The 18677-nt window shown below is 37.7% G+C and overlaps 1 protein-coding gene across 1 annotated transcript in view; it reads right to left on the bottom strand.

Annotated features, from left to right (window-relative positions):
- Positions 1-18677, bottom strand: part of SMG1 (SMG1 phosphatidylinositol 3-kinase-related kinase) — a gene marked incomplete at its 5' end in the record, with an annotated part of 57195 nt that overhangs the window by 14934 nt on the left and 23584 nt on the right. Inside the window, 28 exons of the mRNA XM_010148030.1 lie at positions 149-258; positions 346-484; positions 826-1074; positions 1654-1883; positions 2451-2697; positions 3483-3705; positions 4616-4770; positions 4978-5195; positions 5550-5711; positions 6606-6783; positions 6882-7112; positions 7413-7551; positions 7652-7796; positions 8788-9072; positions 9379-9627; positions 10584-10704; positions 11305-11464; positions 11831-11978; positions 12367-12476; positions 12991-13192; positions 13822-13967; positions 15009-15163; positions 15724-15891; positions 16589-16785; positions 17069-17268; positions 17553-17693; positions 18119-18220; positions 18304-18391. Of these exons, the coding sequence (XP_010146332.1) occupies positions 149-258; positions 346-484; positions 826-1074; positions 1654-1883; positions 2451-2697; positions 3483-3705; positions 4616-4770; positions 4978-5195; positions 5550-5711; positions 6606-6783; positions 6882-7112; positions 7413-7551; positions 7652-7796; positions 8788-9072; positions 9379-9627; positions 10584-10704; positions 11305-11464; positions 11831-11978; positions 12367-12476; positions 12991-13192; positions 13822-13967; positions 15009-15163; positions 15724-15891; positions 16589-16785; positions 17069-17268; positions 17553-17693; positions 18119-18220; positions 18304-18391 (4898 nt within the window). The remainder of the gene's footprint in view (positions 1-148; positions 259-345; positions 485-825; positions 1075-1653; positions 1884-2450; positions 2698-3482; positions 3706-4615; positions 4771-4977; positions 5196-5549; positions 5712-6605; positions 6784-6881; positions 7113-7412; positions 7552-7651; positions 7797-8787; positions 9073-9378; positions 9628-10583; positions 10705-11304; positions 11465-11830; positions 11979-12366; positions 12477-12990; positions 13193-13821; positions 13968-15008; positions 15164-15723; positions 15892-16588; positions 16786-17068; positions 17269-17552; positions 17694-18118; positions 18221-18303; positions 18392-18677) is intronic.

Below are 18677 nucleotides of genomic sequence, written 5' to 3'. Positions count from 1 at the left end.
GGATGTATTTAAAGTAAGTTCAATTAAAATCACAGCAGAAGGAGTGATGGCTTTGTAAATCAACAGCAGAATGCTTAAAAGAAAGAAAGTTCCAAGACCATTATTCGGTAGGTGTTTCCCTCAGTTTTCTGCACATTTCCTAACTCACCTGTTCACAAGAAAGCCTGAAAACTCCTTCTACTCCTGTCACTCCCAGTGCTGTTTCAATATTGTGTGTCATCCGGAACGGAACCTTCTCTGGTACCCTAAGGCTTTTCCCTTTAAGATAAAAATTTAAGTTGTTTCTTTTAATTACCAAGAAGGGAAACCTTTTATTTGAATAACATATAGCATTTTTTAAATTACCTTTTTCAAAGCAAACATTATAATCTATGTGGACAACTTCTCCTGTAGTCATATCTATAAGAACATTATCCAGATGTCTGTCTCCAAGACCAATGATGTAGCCAACCATGGACATAACTGCAGTGGATCTTGCATACGACTTTAAAGAGAGTTTCAGGAAAAAATTATTTGTGGGAATCCTCTGCCAACACATTGGACTGAGTACCATCTTAAAACATTATTTTAAGTGTAAGACAAATCAAACCCAACTTATTCCAAGCTGTATTCTATTTGTTGTCTGATGATATCTTACAAGAGTTGTCAAGTACAACTGCATCATTTCCTTCCAAACACTAACATTTCCCATTACACGAAACTTCAGCAGCCCTAGCTCACCTAACTTGGGAGCATCATTGCTTGAACACATCCCAGGCATCTGTTGCACTTCATCCCATTAACACCACCACCTTTCAAAAGGAAAATATATTTGTTAGAACTCACCTGCGTAACTCTCCACCACTCATCCGGTGTAGTACATGATGACCAGAGTTCCTTAGCGAGGAGATTTGGGGGAGTTGCTTCCATCAGTTCTTCTAGAACAGCCCTCATGACGTTCAAGGGCCAGTCACGACGTGACACATCAAGGCTAAGCCCAACTGCCTTTAAAGCGGGTCCAATTTTACTGTAGTAAAGTTCACTGGGTCTAGGCACTATTCCAGGATTCTGAGGAGTCTGGTAAGAGTCCTGAGCCTACAAGAGAGAAAGATGCTAGTTTACATATTGCAACTCTCATTGCCACAGGAAAGTATCCCAAATTCAGTTTTGGTGAGAATAATATGAAGCCAACTCCTCTAGAGAGGATGACTTCTACAGTTCAGAGAACTCTTTCAAAATTCAATGGTTAAAAAAACCCAAAGAAACTGGAAACACATTGCTTTAGCCTAACTCCACTCAAGGTCAATTTATTTAAAAAAAAAAAAACCCAAACCCGAACAAAACAACCTGCATTATTTAAAATGAAATGAGAATGAGATGTGGAACTAAAATAAAATTTAACCAAGGTTAATTCTATTTGTTCAAAACCAATTCTCCTTAAATTATCACACCTGAACAGTATATTTATGTTACATACTGTAATATATACAAATACACAGACACACTTTCACTGACATCTGGTGAAACCCCAAGATACACAAACACACAGAACTATTCTGCATGATTACCAACAAAACAGAGCACTAAAGACTATGCTATTTGGAACTGGGAAGCAAACCAGAATGAATGTTTCCCTTCTGAATTGTCCTAGCTGGCATAAAACATAGTTGTTACCTTTTGTGCTTGTAAAGCAGCTTCTCGCTGTTGCCACCGCTTGTAAAGACCAAACAAAGGTGTGGCTCCATCCACCCACTGGATCAAGCCTGATCTTGTTCCCAAAGGTGTCACGGAATAGTGCCTTGCATGGAACCTTGGTGTCTCTTGCCGGTTAATGGTAGCAAACATTGTGTTCACAATCGATAAGAACTGCATTATTCTTTCATCTAGGTGCAAGTCTTCCAAACCTGTGATAAATTTTGGTTTAAAATTTAGTTTCTAGATTAAAAAAATATTTTATTAAAGATCAAAACTGAGCATTTTTTAAAAATACTTCGTTTCAGACTATGAATAAATAGCTTTATAAATTATGCAGACTAAGGATGAGTTGTTCAGCCTAAGCCTAAATATTTACATAGCATTTACCTACTAGAATCACCAGTCTGACAGCTCCCTGTGAGCAGTACACACAACACGAAGTCTCAAAAGTTCTCTCCTAGGTGCTACCTTCCTCAAGCTTCTGGAAACGTGCACCCAGCTAATCCTATCAGTATACAAAGCAGAACGCTGTTTCTGATGCAACCCTTCTAAAGAAAGGATCTGAAACACCTCTGACTTACAGCTTCACAAAGAAAAAATCCTTGAAAATTTACAGTGAGGTGAGGAGAAGAGGGAGCAGATATTCCACGCAACTCTTTCTCCACACCATGCAGGCGTAGAAAACAGAAGTTGCAATCACGCATCCTCTCAACTTCAATATAATCTGACTTGCAGCAAGAGACAGTAACTTGCATGAGAAAACTTTAATCTCTTACCTTTGAACAGGTAGGGATAGTTTTTCCCATCCGAACCCAGGAAAAGCAGCTTTTTAGGTTTGGTTTTGGTCGGCAGAATTGTGATGGTGCTGCCCACACTATGAATTGTGACGGTGTCTCTGGTAGATACTTCTCCAGGAAGTGCTATTTCAGTGCTCATCATGGCAGCCAACCAAGGACTGATTTCTTCAAGCCGTAAAAGGTAACTAGCCCGTTTCTGTGCTCTTTGCTGCAAACTTAGCATAACCTATTCCAAAGGGAAAAAAGAAATCCTTTATGTAGCAAATACACCCTGCCTGGTGATAAGCACCGGAGTCACAACAAATCCAACTCCATGGGAGGCTTGCTCCTGCATTTATAAATATTTGAGCGGTGGTCAAAAGTAGCCACGTTCAGCAACCTCAGGTTTATGTGTCCACATGCCTGCTCGTTCGGCAAAGCAGAAAGGGAACTACAAAAAAGTGTATTTGTGTGTAAAACACAGGTTTTGTCTATCGAGACTTTTAAAAACCACCAGGTTGGCTTTGAATATTCAAGTGAATACATATCTTGTTTCTCCTCAGACCCATAAAAACTAGTAAGACATGATCACATGATTGAAAGGGAAGGGTTCATCATTTGAAGGTTGCTGCACAGTCTGAGGCCCTATGCTTAGATAACCAGAGTACCAACTTGTTAGAATTTAAATCCACTAAACTCAAACAGCATAGTTGCAAAAAGATAGTATTAAAAAAAATTAAAGCCCTCTGCCCCCAAAACTGGCAGGAACTAAGACAGCAAAAGATGCAAGATTTGAAAAGATCGAATAACTTAACTGGGTAGAAATGCACTACTACAGACAGTAAGACATGTTACAGAGGCAACCATTACTTTGCTTTACTACCTATCATGCCTGTGGTGACTGCAGAGAAAGTTTCAAGCTGCAATTTTGATATGGCAAGAGAATAGCAAGGGAATACTGAAGTGAGGGTCAAGCACACAGTGCAGTGAGAGCGTCAAGAGTGTCTACATTGTACTCTTAGCATGTAATACCTCTTTAAATGGGAGCCAGCTGCTTCCAGGTTTAGCAGGATTCAAAGGATTCTTAAGTTTCTCTAGCGCATTTTCAATTGCATCTCCATAGTTATCCTGAAACCATTTCTCATGAGGAGTTTCTGCAGGAGCTGCAGTGATGCTCCGTACATGTTCCAGAGCGAATACAATGGGCTTCATTAGAGCTGTATGCTTTTCACGCATGATTGCTATCTTCTCCTCTCTATTAAAAAAAAATTCCTCTTAAATCCATAAAACCGAGTTACTTCATAAGCAGAGCATTCAAACAAGACTGCAAATGAGACATTCAAGAATTCATGAAAACGATTACATCTCTAAAATGAAGTCTTCAAAGGTGACTGTATTAAAAGGAAAAGTATTTCATCCCACATCGAACGCATCTTCCTCTGAATAACACTTTTGTTTTTAAACTGAAACATTTGAACTGGCCTCCTCGCCACTGGAAACCCTTAGGAGAAGCTCAGAGCTCAAATCACCCTAAGAAACTATTTTCTTTAATTAAAGAGCTCCTAACTACTACTTCCTGAGGGTGCACCACACTATACAGAAGGGGAAGAGCGCAATTCAGATCACGCTGTTCTCCTATTCCATGTCAGCCCTGACTACAGAATTTAAGATCTCTTCTTAAGGTCAGCCAGGTTCCCAGTGAATGGCTTTCCTCTTCTGCAAATCCGTTCACAGGAGAACTTTTTTTTCTGAACACTGCAAACCAAAAGCAGCTTAAGACATTCTGTTTACTCCAAATATCTGTATTTACAGTAAACGCCAAATAGATTACATTCTTCAACATGTGTGCCCTCATTCCAGCTGACTTGTAAGACAGACCTTGGAATGAAGAGCTACAGGATGGATATCATAATCCACAGCTTCATAAACTGGGTTCTAATGTGTTATTACTCAGGAAATCCCAACATGAATTCACAGGTAGACTGTTATTCCTCATTGGAATACCAGCTGCAGCACCAAAACGTTCTTGAATAAGGTCACTGGCTTACACAGAAGCAGCTAGGATAGTACAGATTCAGGGGCAACACGACTGCTGATCGGTTTGACTGTATACTTCCCCAAGAACAAACATTTGTTATCACCTGAAGTTTTCAAAAAAGACATACTTCCGTAAAGTGTTGTTGTTTTGGACCCTCTTGACTTCATCTTCCAGTTGTTGAATCCTTCTAAGGACATACATGTGCTGCTGCAGTAAAACTCCCAACCAAAGTTCATCCCAAAGAACTGTAACTCTGCGCAGCTCAGCCACTAACATCTGAACCTGTATAAAATAAATTAAGATTCACTCACTTTTAATTAAGACTACTAGTATGAAGACTTATTCTTGTAGATGAACAGCCTGAAAAAAAGACAGCAGCCTAGCAGCAAAGATGCAACGAACATTCAGCAGGCCTTCTCACAAGAAATACAAGTAACATATTTTGTGGTTCAAATAGAAGCACAAGTAATGCACATCTGGATTATTTACCTGTAACACCATTGTTGGATTTGCAGCAGAGAGTTTCTCCACTATTTTGCTGTAACAATCTTGCATCATTGCTTGATCTTCATTTAGTCCAACTTTTGTATCATCTTTACTACTTTCTTGAGACGTTGGGGGGCTTCCTCCATCACATTCACCACCCAATAGTTCTTCTCCTTGAATATTACCTAACAGAGTAGGAATGGCAGAAGGCAGCTTGTTCCCTAAATTAAAAACAGATGTTAAAATATTAGCTACACTTTTCTGGCCTTGAGAGATATATATAATTTAATACTTCATTTAGCAACAGGTCCTCATATTACATGAAGTACTGGCCAAATATCCTATGATAAAATTGACAAAAGCTGGTATTATTTATTACACATTATTATTTGCCAAACTGTTAAATTGAATAAAAAGTATCAGTGAGGTCCAATAATAAAAATAGTCTTAAGACAGAAACTATCAGTTACTAAAAAAAACCAAAAAAACCCACCCTAAACACTCAATGTCATTTTATTCAGTATATAAAACCTATTAGGTAAAGTGCATTTGAACATTTATTTTTTGCTCCATACCTGAAGTCTGGGATTCACTGCTGAGTGAAATGGTACCCACAATGGCAGGATACAGTATGAGATGAGGGGAATCTTGAGCCACTCGACACAGTAAGTTGCAAATACTCTGACGAACATACACTTCTGGGTGATTCAGGCGGGAGAAAAGCTGAGGAATAATACCTTCATAACCAGGAAAAGAAAACGTGCCAATTCATTTCCGTACACTTCAAGCAATGCAGAAATTTACTGTATTTTATTTTTAAAAGCGTGGTGGTTTTGCATTAGGAGAACATAAATGTCTAGTTTCCCAGTAAAAACTTGTTTTAAACAACTGTCTTTCACAGTACAGTACTTCTACTATTAAATACAGATTATATCAGATGCAATATATAAATCCTTTAGCGAAGCATGAGGAATTGAGTTTTACACATTGTTATATCTTTTAATAAAAAGGAGAGTCACATTAACATTTCTTGATGTTAGCATACAGATTATATCAGATGCAATATATAAATCCTTTAGCGAAGCATGAGGAATTGAGTTTTACACATCGTATCTGTTATATCTTTTAATAAAAAGTAGAGTCACATTAACATTTCTTGAAGTTAGCATAAATGGCTGTTTCCAAAGAAAGTACAATTGCGCAATAGCTGGCTGCCTCTTCTGCTGCCTTCCACATCGATTCAATAACCTTATGTGGGAAAGTCAGTGAGCAATCAGAACCAGCAGCATACTGACAAACTACTACTTTTGAGACATCTGGCTTTAGCCACATAGCCTTCTCTGAACGGTATTTCACACTGTAGCTAGGGAAAAACCCACCCCACTTCAAGGTGGTAATGGGATAGAGTACACTTCAAAACTCTTTTTCCTTTCAATGTCTTAAGACAGGGGCAGGAGGGGGTCAGAATCTGTGCTACTTCTCTACTCTGACCAGAATGCACAGTAGAGACTTGAACAATTATTTCGCAAAAAACAAGCTCTTTCCATCATTCAACATTTTTATTTAAGCAAGTGCAATGAATACCCTTCTGCTCGTATTTAGAGAAAACGTGCCAAAATTAAACAGCTTACCTCTCCACGGTGCAGTAGGTGTAGTTTCTAGCCCATGCTCTAGATACTGTCTAAGTTCTCCTGCATGTTTCACGAGCAGTCGTAACAGCCTTAGGGTTGCCATCACAATAACATCATCAGTGCTTTGCTCAGAAGTATTTCTCAAGTGCAGCCTGGGATCATCTTCATCAAGTGAAACCTTGAAAGAAAGGAATACTCCTCTAAGCTAAGCAGATAGTTCATATCACCATTTAGGAAAGTCTTTAACTGGATTTCCTCATCAGCACCAAGACTAACCTGGCCAGCATTGAGTTTGAGGAACGTAAAATATGCACTGCAGGAGAGTTTATAGAGACTGAAGATTCTGTCTACAACTTTCCTCCACACTTTTATTAACCCTTCTGTTGCATTTTCATCAAGATCTGAAAGCCAGGGACAGCTTGTTAATAATTGACGCCATATAACATCCACCATATCATCTTCTTCATTGTCTTCATTCTCAGTGATTTGTAGAGTCATATCTTCATCCTAAATGCAAATAAAGGGACAATAGATCTGTTTAAGTCCTCCAACCCTCTCTACAAGCAGTATTTGTTCCTAATCTAGTTTTTGGCCAGGCAATCCATGCAATTGCATTATTTGATCATATTACCATAGTCCACAGAACAGACATGTTACCACTTAGCAAACAGACGGCTTCTCAGAACACTCATATTCGCTTAAAGTTAACTTCAAAACATTTACAAGAGTTAATGAATCACAAGTAGAGGAAAAGCAAGTTTCACACTGAAAGTGAACAATTTTTTAAGCAAGCAAATGTATACTTACTTGAATCCCAGCTGGACGACACACTGCCTGCCCAAGGATTCCATAGATTTTCTCTCTATCTTCCTCTGCAATGCTGTCTGGAAGCAACTTCTGAACCTCAGACTTTTCCCGGGGCAGCAGACGAACACCTTCCCCCTGACTGTAACATTTAATGAACATTGATCCCCAGTGTATTAGTGACCATCTTAAGAAAGAAAACTAGCTGTGCAATATAAAGTGAAATGTTGGGATGAATTTACCTGGCATTATCAACCACTTTCCGGCCCCATCTGTAAGCCCAGCTAGCCAGGGCTGCCCAAGACTTGGCTACTTCAGGTGCCTGCACCGAAGACAAGTGATACAGCTGTCCCAAGATGAAGTCAGGTTCTCCAACTCCAATATTTACTGTGATGGGAGAAACAGAGCAGTAGGTGTTATGACGTAAAACCTACTTCTAATTTCCTTAACATACAAAATAGCAAAATATTTTAAGTATGTAATTTTTTGGGGAGGTCAAGTTAGTAGCCAGAAGTGTCAAGTTTTCCAAAATGCAATTATTTTTCAGTTCTGAGCTGGCTGCAGAACAAAGACCAGTTTTTCACCTGCTAAGAGCCACTGCCTATACTCTACAACTGTTCCCTCTTTCACAGAAAGATGTTGCTGAGCAAGAAACTCACGATCTCTAAAAGAGCAAGATGCTTCAGAAGGCAGACTTATGAAGTACCTAGGGCAGTGTGCTTGTGTTTATTTGTGTATATATTTATTTTCTTCACCATCAAGTCAAAAAGCACCTACTACTTAACATCCATTAACAGCTCTAAAATAATTCTGATTCTGCAAGAGAGGAATTAAGTTATTCATTAAATCCATGTTTAAGCAAAGAAAGAACTTTATCTTGACATTTGAAAAGCCTGCTGTAAATTGGGGATTAGAGTACATTTTGTGGCAACAACAGAAGTGTTCAAGTGAAGCATAGGTTAAAGATCATGAGAAAACCTAAGGTAACTACCTTTCACAATTATCAGTGCCTTATAAATATGTATTGTCAATGTTTAATCTGAAAGACCTCATTCAAACCAACAAATACAGGAGCTGAAAGCAAAAAAAGCATGACAGAATGTTGATGTCCTCAAAATAAATGCATGCCAGTTTCTTGTTCAGATCACTATCACTTAAATGGGAAAAACGTGAAAGAAATACGAAATATCAATATTGTGTTTGGGTTTAACTGTGTATAGTTACCCATTATGCAAATGCACACTGTTTGGGTTTGTATTTGTATTAGTAAAATAAATACATGAGTGATGGAGCACTTAGTCTTTATCAATGTAACTGTTGCTATGCCACAGTGGAATCAGTAACTAAGTGAACAAAAAACGCATGAGAACACCTCTACCTGTAGATTCACTTTCAATCCTAGGATATTCTTCTTCCAGTGTATTAACAGCTGGGAGATCAATCAAATTATATATGTTTTTAGACAAGGTAGACAGACCAGTGTGGTTCTGCTGCTGTCGAGCTCTATACACTTGTTTCAACTGTCCTGAAATCTCTTTCCATTCTGCTTGAATCCATTTAGCCAACGTGAGAATAGATTTAGCAACTGCGTATTCAGCTTTGGCAGATTTGCAAAAGGATATGGCACAAGAACTCAGCATTTCCATGGCATGTGTTGACTGACCTGCATATCACAAAAAGCACATCTTCAGTAGAGTGAAAACTTTATTCAAAACACTTCCAAAATTCAGCACTCGGATGCAGCTTGCAACAATACATTTTTACATAGAAAATTCTCTTTTGAGGTTAAAAATGACAAGAAAGACAAGAAAACATTGTGAACACACTTTCAGACTGAGACAAAACATAATAGGATGAAATCAATTCCTAACCATACTGTCCTATTAGGATTTCTTTGAAGTCAGGGTAATTAGCCCGGTCATAAGGACAAGAAGCCTAAGTATCTACAACATAATTAGCAAATACTCACCTGCTGTGTATAACAACTTTGTTTTCTCAATATCAAGTTCAGGACCCCATTTTTCATCTATCTGACCAGGTGCAGACAATTTTTTAAAGTGCTGGACTAAGTCCTGTGCAGTGGTGGTTTTTCCTAGCTGAACTTCACTGCACTGGGCAAGCAGTCGTGTAGCTAGGGCAATATTTCCTCGCTTCCGTGCAAATTTCGCTGCTGTTAAGCCCAGCTCCATGAGATGGCTTTTAATTGGGACTGTTGGTTCTGAAGAAGAAATCAAGACATTGTAAACAAAATTATTAAACAAGAAGTAATTGCACCTGGGGTATACAGATAATTTCTGCCCAGTGTGTTCTGTACATGGCCATCAGTAAAGAACCGCTCAGCTCCTTCGTATTTCCTAACACTTTCTTTAAAAATTTAGATTATTTCATTTCTGCCTAGAGTATTTATATACCCCATCTGAAGCAAAACAACATATCCAACTACAAGGGCCTATAGTGACAGGACAAGGGGTAATGGGTTTAAATTGAAAGTGGGAAGGTTTAGATTAGATATCAGGAAGAAATCCTTCCCGCAGAGGGTGGGGAGGCACTGGGACAGGTTGCCCAGAGAAGCTGTGGATGCCCCATCCCTGGGAGTGTCCAAGGCCAGGCTGGATGAGGCTTGGAGCAACCTGGTCTAGTGGAAGGTGTCCCTGCCCATAGTAGGGGGGTTGGAACTGGATGATCTTTAAGGTCCCTTCCAACCCAAACCAGTCTGTGATTCTATGATCCATAGATCATCTGTTGGGCAAAAGAGCTATTTTTTCACTATAAGCATTATTCTTGACTAAGAAAGCTACTAAGAAAGCTTCTTTTTCTCCCATCACCTCTTATTGCACTGCACATTTAAATGGATTTTGTGACTGGTTTTGAAGACTTACTACTGATGTGCTGAAGTGTTCAAAAGTGAAAGCATTTGAAGTATGAAGAGATAAGTAAACTGTGATCAGAAGAGAGTACCAACTCTGAAGCATTTCAGAATATGGTTTGTTTTCTGTTCAGTACTGTCTACACTACAGTAGTAATTGAGACCCCTAAGTTGTAAAGCAAGGGACCTAAATAATCAAAGAAGTAATGCATCTAAACAATAAAAGACACAGCTGCTGCTTTCAGCAGAAGATTTAAGTTCAAATTCTGCATTCACTTTTCATAACACTAAAACAAGAGCTTATATACCTTTAAGTTTTTCCATCAACTGATTCTGGTACACTGTGTACCTCAGTGCATGCATCCACGGCCTTACATCATGCTGTTTGCATGACCTCAAAGCATCATTGAAGAGAGGTATAAGACAGTCCTGGAAGAGGCACAGAGGTTGCATAGCTGCCGTAAGACACATCGTCGCTGAAACGTATTTTCATTTATCAAACCCAAAGACCATTTTAGCACAGAGTAAGCGTTCTTATTTGCATTAGGATCCACTCTACCGTTAACTAATAAAATGGAAATACGTTTTATGCAAAGACATGCTTGATTTTGAAATTGGATTGCTTGATTAGAAATTAGAACTAGATCATTCAATGCTGGTTCAAGTCTGACGCTGAGTTTTTAATTGCTCAAGTGATCCGTTTTTGACAAAAAGTTTAAAGTAAGTAAATTACATGTGTTGTAGGAATAACTGTTACAATGTAAAAACATATCAACACTTCTCTGAAAAGCAACTACAAATGAAACTTTATCATCTCTTTCAATTGCTTATAGTATTTTTATATTTATAACTATATAAAAAAGTCAAATCAAGATGTAAATTTAAAAAAAACTTGGGTCAAGGCACAAAACTAAATGAGGTCTTTTTACAGTATAATTAACAATGGTCAAAACAACTAATATATGTTCAATGCTTCATGACATGGAGAAGGACATGACTCCAATTTAGGCTTTAAACACACAGACACACCTCTGATGTCAGCCTGTTGGATACAGTGTTTTCCAAAGCAGAAGAACAATACAACTGAAGAGTGCTCAACACTGGTAAAGACTGAGACACAGTGAGTGTGGAGAGTCTTAACGGTCCAATAGCGATTCGTGATGTTTGCTTCAAGTACTTAATAACATTTCTGAAATAAAAGAATCAGACCAGCAATATTTGTTAGATAGACTTTCAGAGTAAACAGTGATATCAAAATTGTTGGAAAAAAAAAAGCAAACCCAACATCTTCACAAAGATGCTGAGAAAATCTTGCAGTATCACTCAAGTTACAGTACGACACTATTATTAAACTGACAAGCAACAGTACTTTAACAACTTCAAGAACCACATCATCTTACCTCCGTAAGCTTGTAACTCACCACAGCCAACATGGGTAGCAAACTACTGTAGATGCTGAAGTAAAGAGCAGAGCATGCTTCTCCCAGTTATGCTTAACAAACTAGAACAGCCTTTCACAGTATATTACATTAATTCACAGTACATTTCCACTTACTCAGATATTGACTGCCACTTCTGCTCCTGTTCTATGTGGTTTACAGCTGTTGCCAGACATACTGAACTTCTCAAAAGCTGTACTTCAACTGCTTTTTGAAGTTCTCTTGGATCAGGACTTAGCATATTAGGAAGGAGTTTCTTCATGTCTACATGGAGATTAAACAATTGAAACCAATTAGAAGTGCCAAGTTTTATCAAGTGTCACCATCTGAGAACACAATTTTTAAAGCAGGAAAAGTTTTTGGGGAAAAAACCTTTCCTTAATATACATATTTAAGTATGTATGTATTCATACTAGACACTGTCAATAGATTATTTATAAACAAACACATTAACTCCAGAAAACACACTTTTATTTACATCTAGAATGACCACTGCCAATCACCCTGGAGCTCAATTTCTAAAGGTTATGGTCAGTCCACTGAACACAGCAAACTCCATTCAAGCAAGTTCCAGTCTGTCATTTATAGAGACAGATACACAAAGAAATATTTACTTTTGCATTTGAAGTAATGTTAACTTTTAAGTCTTTACCTATTTTTTCTTTGGATCCCACTGCAAGTAGGTTGATATTTTCTCCTGGTAATAATTCTAATTGTTCAGTGCATTCAGTAAGTTGTCCAGACTCAAAGCTGCTCAAAGATCTGCAATTCAGTATTTATACTTTTATTTTCATGTTTCTTACTTCATTCTAGTGGCTAAATATCTTTTGCAGCAAAAAAGGAAGACTCAAGTCTAACTGAAAATCCTACAGAACACTTATGATTAATTCTAAGCAAAAAATCCCAATTTTCACATAGATCAGTAAAAGGCAAGAGTACAGCACCAAATTCAATACCAAAGTGAAAGGAAAAGAACCTGTATCTAGCTATGAAGCTTTTCATAGTATCATCACACTATACATAAGACTCTTCTACCGTAGTCAGGAAGAAAAACATTGACTTTTAGGAGATTTTAAAAACAAAGAAAATCTCAGAACTTACTTTTTTTTTACCCCCTCTATGCACAGGAAAGTTAGTTTGGGGGCAGAAGAACACAACTTCCTCCTTATCACACCTCTATTTCTACACCATCCAGTTTTAAAATCCATAAAAACTTAAATCAGTTCTAAGATACGGAACTCTAAGGTACTGTTGAAAGAATTAATGATACCCTTACTTTATGTAGTTAAAATCTGCTTTCAGATTGATTGAGGTATTACTATTGCTTTTCTTCAAGTCATGGACCATATTTTGCCACTCCTGAACAGCAGACCAGTCAGCAATGGAAATGTAACATTCACAGGCTTTGTTACCCAAGTAGTTTACAACTTCAGGTGAAGAGTCACTTGGCTTAGTCAGAACAGTTTTTCTAGTTTCTCCTGTGAAACAAAAAAAAATTATAAAAACTTAAATAGCAATTGTATTACTCAAGTGTAATTTCTGTCTTGTCAAAAAACAATTTGAAAAATCAAATAGTTACACAACATTTACAATGTTATTCTTCCACTTTATTGTTTTAAAACAGAACGTTTTCAAAGGAGGTTTTGGAAAAATTTAGTCCATATCTGTACAGAAGCATCAAAACAGGAAAAAACAGATGAACTAAATTAAGAACAAAGAAGGTCCCTTTTCAAAGATGAAACAAAATACTGAAACAAATTCTCAGTCGTTAAAAAACACTGAATAACTAGTGCATTTATGATACAATTATGTCATAAATACAAAGCCTTAAGTTATGAACTAAAATAATTTAGAATTAAACTAGTAAATTACGAAATATTTTACCTATTATTTATAGTTTCATTCAGCTAGACCTCAGTACTGCAAACCCTCCTATCTACCCACAACACTGGTTTCAATGGCATTATGCTGTTCAGCTTAACTGCAGACAGAAACAGGTTTTCAGATTTAAGAATCAGACATTACCATGGCTATATCACCAAATGTTCTAATTTTATGTACATACAGTTAAAAATTGTATTTTTCTTAAAAAGGAAACAATACTGACCATTCAAGGAATGCTTTGGGCTGGCATTATTCACACTGTTTGAATTGGCCAACTTGAGAACAGTTTTGTCAAAGCCTGTTATGCAGCAATCCACTCCTGTCATGGAGCACAGGTGCTCCTGGTATTCCGCCGCTGCTTTTTCAAACCTTAAATGGTTTAATATTTTAGTCAGCATTTTTCAGAATCAGGTTTTTTTTTTTGTAAATAGACTATTTCGAATGTTTCTTTACTGCAATACTCAAAAAGTTCACACGGCATCTTCAGCAAAAGAAAGGGATTAACACAGAATACAAGTTTACCCTCTGAATTTCCAGGTTACAGCACAGTGCAAAAGCTCTCCCATTCACGTCAACCAACTACGGATTGAAGGAGACAAACGAGTTTTATATTTGACTGACACACTTTTTACCTGGATGAGTAAAGCTGAATATTTATTAACTACGTATCATTCGACAGAAGATTGTAAAACTGGGTTCTAGGGCAACAATTCACACAAACCTGACATTTCTCAGAAACTTCTCACGTGTTACTAAGCTGCACATCATGTTAAGTAATCTTACAAAAACAGGAAAAAGTTAAACACTCATATTTTTGTTTTGTTTGGGGATTTTTAAGTGGCAGGTAAATAACGAAAGGTGTCCCTTTTTCATTTCATACAGAAGAAAGGATTCATTCCTTTCAGGAGATGAAAACACCAAAATGAAGGCATACCCTATCTGGTACATCGACCCACTCATTTGTATCTGCAGCCAGACATAGAAGCCACTTTTTCCAAGGCTGAACTAAAACTGCATAGCACCCCCCTTGGTGTCCCTCTCATGGCAGGTAATCATATCAAGCTGTTGGTCAAAAACTTAATTAGAAAATATTTAAATTAATAATATTTTGCAATGGAAAATTCAAAGTACAATATAAAAATAGCATTGCTGTGTACAAAAAACTAAGAAAGAACAGCTTAGGAACAACATTTATATTCAAATCCTGGTAATGTAGTTAAAACTGAAAGTTAAAATATCTAAAAATAGCTGGATGCATTAGGTATCTCAAAGACAGGATTACTTTAGCTGACTTGGAAATTAGATCCATAGCCTTGAATCACGCCACAATTTAAAAGATTCAAAAGTAGAAATATGCATAAGAAGGAAAAAATGTCCAAGTTTAACACCCAGTTATCTGAGAAAACTTACCGCCCTTCTGCTTGCTGAGCTACAGAATTGATCCAGGCAAGACTCTTCCCAACTGCAGCAGACGACCAGACAGCGATACCCTGAATAGCTTCCGGACAGTGAAGCTCACACAATGCTTCCACCAGCATCATAATTGTCACTTCCAATTCATTTCCCTAAAAGCAAACCAAGAGTTTTGTTTAACAAGTCTCACAAAATAAGAGCTATACCAGGGTTACATCCTGGAAGTGGTAAAGCAGTATTTCATTATATCTACAAGGGAAGTGCCCTGCATATCCATCCATTACACTGCTCTTTGAAAAGCAGGGGGGGTAAGAGTATATGCTGCAAGTCCACAGCCTGAACGACAACAGTCAGCAACCACTGTGTGATGGTCTATACCAATACAAGTGCGAGAATTCATAAAGAAGGAAGCAATAAATGTCCACCAAACCTTCTTTGTTCAAATATTTAAGCAAATCAAGTCATGTACTGAAGAAACTATTCTACTTTACGGCAGCTTAACCACCTTCTCCACTCATCCCACCCCTGCACTTATCTGCTAGGTTCTTACAGAGGAAGGATGCCCTCACAATACATCTGCCTCCTGCTCATACCCCCAGGTAAGCTGACACTACACTACCACAAGCTCGGGAAGGCCTCACACTAAGTCAACACAAGTTTCATGAGGTTTAAGCAGAATATGGTGGAGTATTTTTGAGTTTGAAAAGCGTACCTGAGAGATACTGTTATTAGTTTTCATTTCTGTGAGTAAATCAAAGCCATGCCGGACTGTCACAGCAGGCTGGCCAGCCAGCAATCCGACTCTCATGATGGAGAGTCTAATCCGTGTTAGCCAATCTTGGCATGTCTGACGATTAGTGTAAAAGAATGTCCTGATAACCTTTAAAGACGGAAGAGACAAGTTTTACAATACTGTTCTGTACAAATCAGAAGAGGTACATTAAGTACTTAATATTTGTAACAGTTGAAGTCAGAACAGGTTTCTTTTTTCCACTCGAGTTTTCAAATGGGAGACGAAGAAACAGCTGAAACTTTCTATCTTTAATTTTATTAATGCAGGTGGTCTAGAAATCATGCGCAGCATGCAACTGGCCAGTCATACTGGCAAGCTAGAACTCCTGAAATGAACCGACTCGAAATGACATATTACTGTCATGTCAAAGTCTGGCAATTAAGCAGCTTATTTCACCAGTGAAGAATGTTTTGCAATTGGAACTACACAAAACGTTATGTGGTTAATAAATTATTATACTCCTCAAAATGCAAGTTAAAGCATCAAATAATTGTGTTATAAAGGAACAGGACTGCTGAGAATCTATACATAACTGACCGCTAGCAATTAGGGGTACTATAGACTCGCTTGATTTGTACCACTATACAAGCTGGTACTCCAGAAATAAATCCCATTTTCACATGCTCCCTAGAAATAAACCAAAGTCAAAGCCAGACAAATTGAATCACAAACTTTGCTTGAGCAGTTTTCCTGAAGTTCCATGCTTAAGACCTGAACCACCCTGAAAACATTGTTCATTCAACAGACTGTTTAAGTAAACATCAGCACTGTAAGACAGACAAACCTTGGGTGGAGAGGTAAGGGCATTGGCACATCCTTCATAAGCATTGTACATCAATTTTTCCAAGTTCTCCAGATACTGTAGAAGGAGAACAAGCCTAAGCTGGTTGCTACTGTGTCCTTCATCATTGTCTGCAGTAGTCCACTGGCTAACATCTTGGTCAGGGTTTAATGTATGGGCTGCAAGACTCCTAATAATACCTATACATTTCACAAAACATGGAAAAAAAGTTACCAGACAGTACTTTATTTAAATAATATCTCAAGGGATAGCAATGCTAAAAAGTAAAATCTCTCAAAAGGTAACAGTAATTGTGCAACTGCTCTTCTGCCACTACATTTCTTGATGTGTCAGTCAAAAACATGCCAACAACTAGAATCACTGAAAAATAAAGGCATTGTACTTCTTGCCTTGGACATGAAGTTCTTAGCTGCACAATCTTACCAAACAAATCCCATGAAAATAAACTATTTTTTACATTACCTTCAATTGTTTGAAATGTATCCTGGGCTCTACCCAGAGGAGTGCGTAACTTCGAAAGAACAGTAAACTGAGCTGCTTCCCAAACAGCCCATTGCCAGAGAACAGCATCAGTCTTCAACAGATTACGAGGGATGATTGGTTGATCTCTCTTATCTAGTCTTTGACAGCTATAGAATAATCTTTCTAACCAATTATCCTTCCTGAAAGAAAACATCAGTGCATTAACACGAGTTCAGGTGGTAACAAGTTTATACTGCACACACTTCAGCTCCCCACTGCTCTCAAATAAATCTCACGGGATTATTTCCAAGCAGCAGTGTACATAGGCAAAAACGTGTGTATTTCAAGAAAAAAGTGTAAAAACAATTGACAGTAAAGCTATGTAATTTGTAAAGATAATGACAAATTTTAAACTAAATCTAGCTTGCAACTTTTTACTATAAATTAAACATCCATGGATTTCAGTTTTAAAAGTAGTTCTTACCCAGTTCGGTGAGAGTTCCCATACAAAATAAAACTAATGACATCTGAGAAATCCTGAGGGTGGAATGTGTTACTTGGAGCTTTGCTCATATGACTTCTTATGGCCAAAGAAATTTCTTGTATTTCGGTGTGGGTACGGTTACTGCAGGAAGAGGGAAGAAAAAAACCCAACACATTCTATGATGTACTTGAATAAATAAACGTTGCGCACAAAAGCTATTCACACACTTCTACATATACATAAAGACAAAGTGCTTTACGAGTTCAGGTCTTTGAGCCAAACTGCACAACACACTATTGTTGACTCTTTGGGTAACACGGACCTTACAAGTATTCAAATTTGCTACAAGAAGTGCTTCAGAGTTTATCAAATTTCTAAGTTACTTTATGTACTACCCACTGATCTTAAACCTATAAGGAAGTAGAAGAGATAGCAAGACACTTCATGCTTTTTGACTTTAAATTAAGACAGTATAATGACATTCAACTGGCATTATTTTTCAGACAGTGTCATTGAAGAAAGAAACTAAACCATTCTCCATATTGAAGTTAATCTGAACAACTTACCTCAATACAACATCTAAAGGAATTGACTTCAGAAGTTTTCCAAAAGTTTGCCTTACGCGAGCACCGCTATGTACTAGTTGAACACGACACACATCAACACACCTGCATCACCAAAAAGGTAAAAAGGTAGTAACATTCCCATTAACAGCATAATAGAAATACTGTACAGATTTCTGTGCAAGTACCTTTGTAAAAGATCATCTGGGAGGGAGGAAGACAGGGCATGGAGGCTACTACATGCTTGAAGACAAATGTTCACATCTTCCAGAAGGGCTGAATTAAGGAGTTGAAAGAAAAAAAAAGTTATTCTTGCTACAATTCCCTAACTCATGCATTACTCTGGTTGTGGCAGAAGATCTAAAGATACTAATAGAGCATGACTGGCAGAAGGAGAGACAGGCTTTAAGTAATACTTCATTGCCTGGTTTTACTCTAACAAGTCAATACTTAGTAACAAAAAACCACTTGTGCTACATGTTACTCATGGGCCTCTTCTGTCAGCTGACACATAATCCTTCTATAGTCTCCACACGTCGGCATTACACACAGTATATTTCAG

The sequence above is a fragment of the Eurypyga helias genome, unplaced genomic scaffold (assembly GCF_000690775.1).
Source record: "Eurypyga helias isolate BGI_N326 unplaced genomic scaffold, ASM69077v1 scaffold6433, whole genome shotgun sequence".
NCBI lineage: Eukaryota > Metazoa > Chordata > Aves > Eurypygiformes > Eurypygidae > Eurypyga > Eurypyga helias.
This window is presented reverse-complemented; position numbering and strand designations above follow the sequence as displayed.